Source organism: Periplaneta americana, chromosome 13 (assembly GCF_040183065.1).
Source record: "Periplaneta americana isolate PAMFEO1 chromosome 13, P.americana_PAMFEO1_priV1, whole genome shotgun sequence".
Taxonomy (NCBI): Eukaryota; Metazoa; Arthropoda; class Insecta; order Blattodea; family Blattidae; genus Periplaneta; species Periplaneta americana.
In genome coordinates, this window is record NC_091129.1 from 89,622,448 (window position 1) to 89,634,617 (window position 12,170).

The window sequence follows — 12,170 nt, forward strand, 5'->3', positions numbered from 1 at the left end:
TTACCTGGCTTTGACCCTCTTTCGACACATTAAATAATTGTGTTCTAATGTCACAATTTTGTCGAACTACGCATATCATTCTTGCCACATAACTCAACACTAGCTCTAGACAAGACTAATTCTGGCATTAATTTGAAACAACATGAATGTGTTAGCATTACTTCCTTTCCAACTCCCGTAAAACGTCGGAAGGCGATCTCTACAAAGTAACTTAGTATCCACAGACAAAACATTAATAAACATCTTTATTTCAGGCGAATAAGAGATGAAGCAGTCTTTGCGTTTAGGAACCTTTGGATTTAATGCACAATGTTCATGTTTAGAGCACATCTCTATGGGAATAAATGCTTAGAGTTACTAAAAGGCAATACAATCCGTTTACAGAGACAGTAAGCATTCCGTGAAAAACATTTTTGGATTTTATGGGCAGCTACACTAGATTTATACGTAAATATTTTGAGACATTCTTCACGCAATCACAACATTCTCTGCACAGAGTGGCTGTTCTGGCACTCGACGAAACTTCCTTGTTTCCTTAGGAATGCAGGCAAACTTGTCAGACTGCACACCTAGACAGTAAACACGCTTTGAAAGTCGTTTTATAACATAGGGCAAGTCAAAAAAGTCTTCAGGATTTTAAAGAAACATTACACACTGATTATTTATAATAGCTTGGTCAAATTTGCATAAGAACATAAGAAAGTCTGAAAATTTAGTTTTATATTGCAAGCGGAAAACTTAGTTCAATATGTCGGCCATCAGATGGTGTTCAATTAAAATGGCATACATGGCAGGAGACAAGACATTTTCTATGCTAACAAGTCAATGTCGCTTTCGAGCAGAGGACGCAAAGGAACCACCGACAGTTAAGTCCATTCGTGTAGGGTATATAAACAACCAGCTATTGCTATGACCTCTGTGGTCACCAGATCTGACTTCTTCCGACTTATTTTTATGGTGGTACATTAAAGACGCTGTGTTTGTACGGGAGCTATCCTTTGCTTCTTGACTTGGACGATCTGAGTGTGCACATCACCAATGCTGTGAATACCATCGATGGTGCCATGCTATGTCGAGTGTGAGATAAATTTTAGTACTGTAGTGATGTCTGTCATGTGACTCGTGATGCACACATCGAGCACCTGTAGAAGCTAAAACATATTTCCACAGTTTTTGTTTCTGTCGAAACTTCTGCATTAATGTAGGTTCAATAGTAAGCACGTAATGATGTTCAAAAACTTTGGAGAACTTTTTGACTTACCCTGTAGGAGGGCTTTATTTCAATAATTTCAGTTCCTTTTGGAATTAGTTCACGCATTTCGTCTAGTTCTCAGTATTCAAACATACGCACAAATTATATTACATATAGATTATATCAATGTAAGCTTTCAGTGGTTTATTAAAGTTTTCTTCTATCTCGCTCTCTCATTTTAATGTATGTGCTATGTTTAAAGGAATGATAATATTCACTGATATGATCAATGACTCCAGCTTAATAATCTCAATCTTTGGTTATGACATTATCAGCAAAAAAGCATTGGACTTGCAGGAAACCGGAGGTGCAGAAACAGTTCTTGATCAATCTGAAGCACTCGTTTTCCCATATGTTATTTGCATAATATCACAAAACTCCTAAACTGAAAATTTATCAAATGCGTCCATATCTGTCAATGACTTACATTCACTCACTGATATTAGCTTTTTAACATTGCTAATGCTTCGTGACTTTGCTTAGATTAAGGTTACCAGATGTCCCTGTTTTTCGGGGACAGTCTCCGAATTTTGCTTTTTGTCCCCCTGGACAAAAGTCGTCCCCGGATTTAATAATTTGCTTCCGAATATTCCTGATTTTGTGTGTTTATTATAATTTTTATGAAAATGCTGTTGAATATCTCAGTGGCTGGTAATATATTCAAAAGATAAGATATATGTGTACTGTATATTGCTGAGATCTCCTCCAGAAAGACACAATTATTCCCGTTCATATATAGATGGACTTGAAGATGATTTATTTGATCAAATTTCTCGCTTGAAAAATATGACTTCAGAGGAAAGAATAGCAAAGTGGAATGAAGGAAATACTACTCCTTGCTCAAAATAGAATGAAATTTTTAAAATTTTCTCTGAGAAAATGATTCCCTGTACACAACTCCAGAAGTTGATTAAACTATCTATGTCTTCCTGGAAATTATGTTTCAGTGGAGAGAGTTTATTTTTTCTTCAGTGAACATGATGTGAACATCATAAAAATCAAGAATGAGTTAAACTGTTCCGAGTCAGTTTGCTATCTTAACCAACTTCAACATGACCCGTCAGGAATTTGCTGCAAAATTTGGGATCCAGAGAAGATCTGCTTAAAAAATTAACTCTTCTGAAAAATACCTGTACTGTAGTTTAAGTAGTAGTTAACTAGAATGAATATTTTAGTGTGTAAATGGAATGAGTATTTTAATTCTGTAAAGAACAATATATACAAACTAATAGGAATGTCAGAAGTAGTATTTTCATATGTCGATATCCATCCCCGAAAATTGTGAAAAAATCTGGTAACCTTAACTCAACCCTACTTTATCAATTTTTACAAAAACATAGTAGGCCTACCTGTAAATACATTTTTTTAGAAACCATTACAAATAGAACAAAATATTGTTGAATGCTTTTGTCACTGAGCTGTACTATACTACGTGTTATATCATTTACACTTTGTTCAGTATAGTAGCACAAGAGTACATACCAACTTCAGAAATTGAAAAATCTGGAGACTTATTTTTTTTTTTGTAGCATGGAGTCTGAATTATCTACACACTGAAACAAAATATTACTTTTTTTTTTTCTAATGGCGAACACTTCACTAGTCGTCATTCACCCATATGAAGCCAGTTATGTCGATCAATTTACGGACAGTCGTTGCCCAGGGTGCACATACCATACGAGGCTGGTCTACACTACACCTGTAACAAGATGAGATGATTTTGGAGATCTGTTGCGATGCCACAGGGGAACCAGAGGTCCTAGAGAAAACCTGTGTGTTACCTGGATCACGGACTTGCCCAACACAAGTTATAAATTGGTGTTACGCCGGGGATCGAACCCGCGTCCACAGGATTATAAGCCTTATAAGCTCAGTGCTCTAGCCAATAGACCACCATGACGGCATAACATATTGCTAACCTTTGCTGTTGAGATGACGAAAAATGTCACAACAGTTTTGAAGCTGCTGATTTAGCTTTCTTGAAGAATGTGGCATCGTAAGTTTTTTTTTAAATACTTCCCCTTTTGTACAGACGTAACAGTCAATAGCTTTCCTAGAGTAGCATTACAAAGAGAGGACCTGTACAGTGTTCTTATTTTGTTCAATATGTTAAAAATCATTTCACATTCAGCAGTGCTGTGTGAAACTGAGGGAATACCTAACATAACCTCGACAGTTTATAATACTTCAATCTGCCATCCCCAGATTTCGTTTTTCCTACCAAAGACCGCTGAATACCCATCCTTTCTTCGTTACTGCCTTCCATCTGCAAGGAGTAAAACTGCAAATGCAGCACATCCAATTCTTTGCCTTCATATTTAAAAACTGAAAGGTATTTTTTAACAACAAACAAATAAAAAATATCCGGAGAAAAATTATTAATCACGAGATCCGGAGAGTGGTTTAAAAATCCGGAGTCTCCAGCCTAGGTCCGGAAAGTTGACAGTTATACATACGGTCTTGCTAGACTTATGGAAACTCGATTAGTTTTGTTTCCGTTTGCATGGCGCTGTTACTGAAATAATGGGACGAAGTTTGATGGGGTTACATGCCAAAACTTGAGAAAAGAGTCATGTTGATAACTTGTATGTACATTCACTTAATGAAGATACTTTATAATACCGTAGTTATATAAATTACACTCTGACCACATTGCACCTAACCGTATGCTCTATAAAGAACGCATTCAATATATTACAAATGTGACTACATACCGGTAAAGAACAGTGATGTAATCACTATTGATTACGTTTTTGTAGAAAGAATCAAAACGTGTAGGAATCACGTGGAGTTCAGCACTGACAAAATATTATTATGGCTTAATAAATTACCAAATTAAGATTAAGCCCTTGTTTTGGCAAAGTTTCTTCACTTTTCCACATATAAATATCGGATCCAAAGGTAGTCATGGCAATTACTAAACCGTCAAAGTTGGTACTTGTGTCACAGTCTAGTATATACAGTCACGAAGCTTGAGTTTATGAGGGTAATAGTAACAATAGACTGTGCAGGTACTAGTTCGCATTGTTTGTAATGAGGCGATAGTAGCGGTCCTAGTGGATGCATATTTACTACGTATTGAGCTTCGTGACTGTATATACTAGACTGTGGTTGTATGTTGAGAACTAGACTAAATGCTTCGACCATCTCCGAAGAGAAGTGATTCAAATAAAGCCTCCTGAAGTAACTAAGCAATATTACGCGATTTAGGTGGCAGCCAAACAGAATGAACACTGTAGTGGGCTTATCAAGTCACAACAGTCAAGTCTTTTTCCGACGACCTCCACCCCGCTTCTTGGAGCCGCTGGGTGCTGACATGGACGACTTGCGGTGATCAGTGCCCTTCTCGGCGATGAGTTTCTCTGCGCGCTGAATGTTACAGCGCAGGGACTTGAGGTCCTGCATGGCCACACGAGCTAGCTGCCCCTCCGGAGAGTGTGTGGGCTCGTATAGCAGCTGGGACACCGCCTCGCGAAGGTAGCCCTCCGCTTCCCTCAGCTTGGCGAGCAGTTCCTTGGACGAGGTATCACCCACTTCGAACTCCCTGTTCGCCAGCATCACAATCGGGTCCTGCAACTCGTATAACGCGATACCTGAAAGCATACATAACATTGAATTATCTTTGAAATACGGTACATATTCCGTAAACAAAATATATTGGCAATATGTTTATTAAAACAGGTTTCCTGTTGAATCTATTCGATATTCATTAACGACAAACGGACTTTAGTTTCCCTCTTCAGTGTACCTACCATATTCAAATAATTTTCTTTGCCTTTATATTTGCACCATATATATCATCTTACTTATAAAAGAAAATATAAAAGGAATAAATTAACAACACATCATTACCGTAGCTACTGTGCTAGCGCGCTGGCCTTCCATCCAGGCGGTCCGGGTTCGATCTCCGGTCAGGGATGGATGGAATTTATGGTGTACAATACAGAGGGTTTTTCGGGATATTCCCGTTTTACTCTTTTATTCTACCATCACTCTCCACTTCCCCGTCATTTCATCTATCATGTATAATAGTAGGTCGGGGTGATGTCTGGGGATAGTAAGGGTTTTCGATGACTTGATAAGCCCGCTTAAGGGCTTGGGGCTGCATACTCTGGATTCGGGCTTGTCAGTAGATGATATGATCTTACCCATAGGGCCCAGGAAGGATGGCCTGCCTGTCAGCGTCAAATTCACGAATGCCACCAGGACAATCCGTCGGACTTACGAATCATCGCATATAGAGCCTACAATGGACCTAAACGGCCTAAGTGCAAAGATCCATTCCAGATAAAGCCCTCGTGAAATCAATAAATAGATAAATCAATCAATCGATCAATCGCCACATCATACCTATGGACGACAAGCCAAGACATGGTTGGGCGGAGTTAGAGACTGAATATCACAGAGAAATTCAAACGCGGAGATTGTAATGATAGAATATTCTGAAGTAAATTCACTTATTATGTATAATTGTATATTTGCTGAGAAAATGGAGAAATTCCTAGATAGACAGACACACAGGCAGATAGATAGATAGATAGATAGATAGATAGATAGATAGATAGATAGATAGATAGATAGATAGATAGATAGATAGATAGATAGATAGACGACAGACAGATAGATAGATAGATAGATAGATAGATAGATAGATAGATAGATAGATAGATAGATAGATAGATAGATAGATAGATGGATGGATGGATGGATGGATGGATGGATGGATAGATGGATAGATAGATAGATAGATAGATAGATAGATAGATAGATAGATAGATAGATAGATAGATAGATAGATAGATAGATAGATAGATAGATAGATAGATATGTATAAATATGCAAAAGAATTAAATGGACGCTCACTATATTTTTAAGACTTATAGTAGCGTCATAGCACTTCCCCTAAATTGATATCTAACCTCGCTTTCGGTAGCGCCACAGGGGTATTCTTAATAACCGTCGCTATTAGTACTTTCCGCGCTGTACAGATCTCGTATTATATCTCTGCCTTTTGTGTAATGTCACAGCTTGCGTTGAGAGGGAAGAGAGATAGCAAAAGGTTGTACTAATCTGTGAGAAAAGTACGACTAAACTTTTAGCTTTCATTCAGGCAAGCAGTGACTATAGCATTGGAATGAAGACAACCAGATATCTTTTGTTTTGCTTTTTAGTAAACCTACTCTGACGCCCACAACCAAGATAAGCCACTTCAAACTCAACCGTCTGTCACCGGCAGAGATATAATACTCGTAAAACATCTGTAGTATTAGTAAACAGACGGCACTGTACCTCTGAGTCTGGATATTCCGGGCTCTACGACTTCGAGGACGGGAAGCATATCCCGGCAGAGTTCTATCTTCCTGTGCAGCACCTTCCTGGCCGGGTTAGGCTCCCGGAGGATCATGTCCCGGTACAGCGCCACCAGCGTCTGCTTCAGCTCGAGGACCACGAAGTGCTGCGGAGGGAATGTGCGCAGTAGGCGGCGCAGCAGCCCCTCCATCGCCCTGCAGTCGCTCTTGTCCACGTCGTCCAGGAGGCAGCGTGCCAGCGATACAGCCGTACCCACGAGGTTCTGGCGGTAATGGTGGCCGCAGCTGCCGCACGCCCAGTTGCCGCCCTTGCTTTTGGCCGCCGTGGGGTCTGTGGGCGAAACGAAGCCCTCGTGGCAGCGCACGCAGCGAAGTGAGCTCATATGTGTGCCTATCTCGGTGGGGTCAGCACAACGCCTGCATGAACAGTCGAAGTACTTTCCCTCCCGCAGATGCAACCGCCTGTCCCAAGTGCCCTGAATAGAAATTGAATTGGTTGAATGTGCTTAAGTCCTGCATAGAAATAAAATTACCGTACTTGATTAACCAACATACTCTGCGCAGGATTCAAATTATTGTATTATTCAAAGTGTACTGCTAGGAATAAAATTACGTTGTTATCCTATGATTCCCTGCAAAGGATATTAAATTATTATTTCATTATTCTACAGTTTTCTAAACAGGAATAAAAGTATTTTATTATTCTAGAGTCCCCTACTTAACAATAAAACTATTTTCTCGCGATATGACCAGAGATGTTAATCCTCTGCACAGGAATTAAATGAATGTTTATTATCCCTTGATACGCTGCATAAAATTACTCTTCTATCCTACTGCAATGAAATTATTACTTTATTATCGTACCATTTCCTACGCAGGAATAAAATTATAGACTATTTCACATGTACTACGTAAAATTAAAACTATATACTGTACCATCCACACCTGTGGAGTAACGGTTAGCGCGTCTGACCGCGAAACCAGGTGGCCCGGGTTCGATTCCCGATCGGGGCAAGTTACCTGGTTGAGGTTTTTTCCGGGGTTTTCCCTCAACCCAATATGAGCAAATGCTGGGTAACTTTCGGTGCTGGACCCCGGACTCATTTCACCGGCATTATCACCTTCATCACATTCAGACGCTAAATAACCTTAGATGTTGATAAAGCGTCGTAAAATAACCTACTAGGCCTAAAATAAGAAATAAATAAAATATTCTGTACTACGTGCCAGACTCAGGAATAAAATTATAGACTATCCCACGGTGCCTGCGTAGAACTAAAACTGTAGACGGTACCAAATGCCAGGCACAGGATTAATATTATGGACTATCCAACGTCTCCTGTAGAATTAAAACTACAGACTGCACCAACAGCGTGACAAGCGCAAGATTAAAGTTATAGACTATGCCAAGTATCGTGCGTAGAATGAAAACTATCGATCACGATCTACCGGTAAATCGCAGGACCTTCGAAGTCGATCGCGACACAGAGCATACATGAATATAAAAAGATGGTGTTATTTGCTTTTTCGAGTGACTAGATTTTACCATTTGGCTGAAGCAATGAATAGAGCAGGCTTGGAGAGCTGGGCGACAATTGTGGCGTTGCGTCACTCACCCCTTCCTTCCATCTCCACGCCATTGACTTGGTAGGGGAAGGGATTTGTATTCAGTGTCTGTCTTATGTGATTGCGTACGGTCCACAGATACGTCATTCAACGCCAATGGACTGTGGACGGGGAACCAACGCTTTCCCCATGCTTTCCACCCCTCTCTCGCCAGTTCTGTATCCCTGGAGTAGAGTTTCAGCGAATACTGTCATGAGGAGAGTAGAGATTATGTCTGTTGACGTGGCTTCACAATTGAAAAGTGGCTTATAAACTGTTGTTATTTTTCACTTCAGCTTGAAGAATGTACAGATTTGGTCCCTTGTGGCAAAAGAAAAATATCCCGTTTTAGTACGGGTGTCTTTACAAGTAAATGCTTTGTTCTCCTCAACCCATGTGAGTAATCTTTTTCTGCCATGAAACTCATAAAAAAACAACTGCCGAAACCGATTGATTCTTACTTGGACAACTGCTTCAGAATGACATTCATAAGCTCTAACCCATATTTAGAAAAAATATAGTTAATGAACAGGAGTGTCAACAAGGGCACGCTAGTCTTCAAAATGTTTTGTTTTCCTTACCGAAAGACCAATTTTTCCTGTAATCTAAGGGAATAATATTTTGGTACTGTAACGATGAATTATTATTTGTGTTTTCAGCACATTTGTCTGTAGTAGATCAGCAGCCAGTTAAAAACTTTCAAAGTAGCTCCTAGGTCAAGCTAGTTTGGCGACCATTGCTATAGATTGCACCACGAGGCAGGTGCAGGATTATAATTATAAACTATCCCACGTGCCTGCGTAGAATTAAAACTATAGACTGTAGCAAGTGACATGCGCAGGGTTAAGATTAGGCCTATAGATTATTCGTTTTGCCATACACAGGATTAAAATTATAGGTATGTTACGTTCCGCGAGCAGAATTAAAATTAAACTATCCCACGTATCATGAAAACAATTATAGACGATTTCACTTGTCATGAACAGGATTATAATATTATAGATTCTCCTACGTGTCATGCGCAGGATTAAAATGATAGACTATCGCACACGTTCTCCGGATATTTAAATTTACTAGACTATTCCACGTATCTAGAGTAGGATAATAGGCTGTTTGTTTCATTATATAATTGTATTGATGAATTACTGTTGATCAAGTTTTCGTGGATCGTACTTGAATTTTGTTAATTAATTATGAATATTATTAAGAGGATATTGGTTACGAATAACTTCTCTTTCTTTTACTTAACCATACAACATGATCTGGGTAGAACTAAAATTACATGACTAACCCACGTGTTCTTGCTGATAGATTGGTTGGAAAATTTGTCAGTCGGTTGGTGGATTGGATGGTTCAATGTCTGTATATAGCCAACTAGGAACTTTCTGGCCTTTTCTAGCCTGACAGAGCCAAAAACCTGAAAGCCAACATATGGAAATGTTGGTATCTTCAGCGAGTTTGAGACGAATGTGTAACATTAAACATTAAGTTACTGGGAATAAATTACATAGGGGAGGTAATATTGACTGTACTGAATTATAATGTGGATCCCAATGGGAGAAACACATTAAAATGAATGGTGTAGGATTATCAAAGAAAATGTCCTGTTATAAGTCCAATGAAAGAAGACATAGTGAAAAACGAGTAATATTATTTTAATAAGGGAAATTTTGTTGAATTATTAATCAGACTAATTTTAAATGACAGTTTCTATAAAGAGCATAAGGTCAAAACCACGATTTGACATTGATGATGATGAGAGTAGTTGTCTTTGAATAGTCTGTGCAATTTTTAAAGGATGTATGACTTAAAGAGATTTGAATTAACTTGTAGCCAGTACCTGCATGGCGCTAGTGTAGTTGAAGTAGATGGGGTGTCCCCGAGGTATGGCGACGCTCGCATGGATCGTCATCTGGAAGGCGTCGTCCACAGCCAGGTGGGTGTTCGCCACACAGTCGTGCGCCATGAGGGCGGCCCTGAGATAAATCCCTCTCAGTCTCTCCGACTCCCCGGACTTGGACGACGGACCTCGGATCTCGAAGCTATTCACGTCCAGGATCCCGCATATCCTCTGCACGAGATCTGCGTCTTCATTAGCTATCAGTAGTCCGTAGGTTCGAAGCACCTGTATAGAGAAGTATCTGTGTGCATTACCAAGGATAGGAAAATTCCAGCCCTCGCAATATTATTTGTGGCATATAGAGAATACTATAACTTATTATTGAAAGCAGTAGCAACATCTTATAGGCCTACAACTGAATGATTCGATTTTTAGAGTCTTCTTCTTCTTACTTTCAGGGTTAGACCTGAGGCCTGTTCCAGCTTCACTCCACCTCTTTCTTGACATTCCTGGATTTCTTCTTCCTCGTGGACGGTGCTTCAAGGCTGCTTTCGATAGCCGGTCATCTTCCATCCTTTCTAGATGTTGTATCTATAATTTATTTTCTCTTAAAGAGGGAACATATTAAGTTCCTCTCGTGTATGTTCATTTTTAATATGCTCTAACGTAGCGCAGCCCTTCACTGCTCGGAGGAATCTCATCTCGACTGCTGGTATGTGACTTTGTTTCTTTCTAGTCAATGTCCATGACTCACATCATTAAAGCAGAACAGGGAACGCCATGATCTTATACGTAACATCTAGAGTATGCAATTGCTAATCTATGGAAAAATCTAACATGAAAGAAAAATCTACGTAGTTGATCACCTTGTGAGAAATATGAATATTCTCGAATCGTGGAAACATTTAATCTCTTCCTTAAATAAAATTTATAACAGAATATTAATACAATAATATTTTTGGTTATATGTGTTTTTAGGTTTTCACGATGACTGTAATCAGAATTAGGCATTTTGTGTATTCCACCGTGTCCTGGAACTTGAACTACTTACTGATTCCATCGTCAGGGCAGATAGGTAAGACCAGGAATGGAATGGAATGGAATTTAACTTAGGGGGACACAGATAGCTCAGCACTGCGACCTGTTGAGATCTATTGCGCTAACCCTCGATATGGAATGAGTTGCGTGCCACAGATCCCCTTCGCGCACCAACCCTAACCACATGTCTCCCTTAACGACCGGTCCCTACAGCCGACAGAATCCATATACAATTCCTGCTTCGGCAACTTCTCCCAAGGCCCCCCTTTCCGTTCGAGGTGAAACTCCTCCCCCGAGTAGATCCGCCTCGGGTGCTCGTTACACAAGCCATCCAACGTCGCTTAACTACATTCCAAGGAGGCCGGTTGAGAGAGCCAGCAGTAGAGTGATCTGAAAAATCAGAAACGGGATCATGAGGAAAGGATGATGGGGGAGGGAAGGAAGTAGCGAAGATAAGTGGGGTTCCAATCGCCTGATAAAGTTACCTGATATTGATCCATAGGAGTGAGGGAAAAACTCCGAAAAAGCCTCACCCAGGCAACTCGTCCTGACCGGGAATCGAACCCCTGGACCGCTGGGTTCGGAGTTAGACTCGCTAACCCCTTAGCCGCAATGGTGGACTAGGTAAGACCAGACTAGGCGACCTGTATGTAGTTCCGAAACGTTGAAAATGTCAAGTTCTAGGACACGGCGAAATACCCAAAAGCCTAACTCTAATATTTGGTTAGTTCAAATGGAAGTCGACAGAGGCTTATTATTTGAAACAGGGTTATCGGCCGGAGATTGCTTTAGGAGTACTGGCAACAACTAACAATAGGAATTCACATCCACATATTAAAATAATATGAGTTAAAAAAGGACAACATGCGTCAATTTTCAACAACCGTAACTTACATACATTACGATGAGGACAATACACTCTAGTCCTCAACAATTTTTTGTGAACAATTTTAGATAAGGGCGCAAATAGCCATAGTTGCTGACGCGCCCTTCTTAAACCCCACTATATACTGTCTTCCTCCGACGAGTTTAGTGCTGGGATCTCTGGTATTCTTGCCATCGGTGCGGGGGGGGGGTTGCAGGTAGATTCTTTTGTTGCTACAGACAAGCCGAGCCGAGCGGAGTG

General features: G+C 40.1%; 1 protein-coding gene across 3 annotated transcripts in view; it reads right to left on the minus strand.

Moving 5' to 3' along the window:
• Window positions 1–228: 228 nt before the first annotated feature.
• The window catches only part of LOC138712099 (SET domain-containing protein SmydA-8-like), a 41,428-nt gene continuing 29,486 nt past the window's right edge, over window positions 229–12,170 (minus strand). For all 3 annotated transcript variants that reach the window (XM_069843495.1, XM_069843497.1, XM_069843496.1), the window contains exons 4-6: window positions 10,007–10,291; window positions 6,542–7,037; window positions 229–4,845 (exon numbers count right to left, since the gene is read on the minus strand). In XM_069843495.1, the coding sequence (XP_069699596.1) occupies window positions 4,514–4,845; window positions 6,542–7,037; window positions 10,007–10,291 (1,113 nt within the window). In that variant the 3' untranslated portion in view covers window positions 229–4,513. The remainder of the gene's footprint in view (window positions 4,846–6,541; window positions 7,038–10,006; window positions 10,292–12,170) is intronic.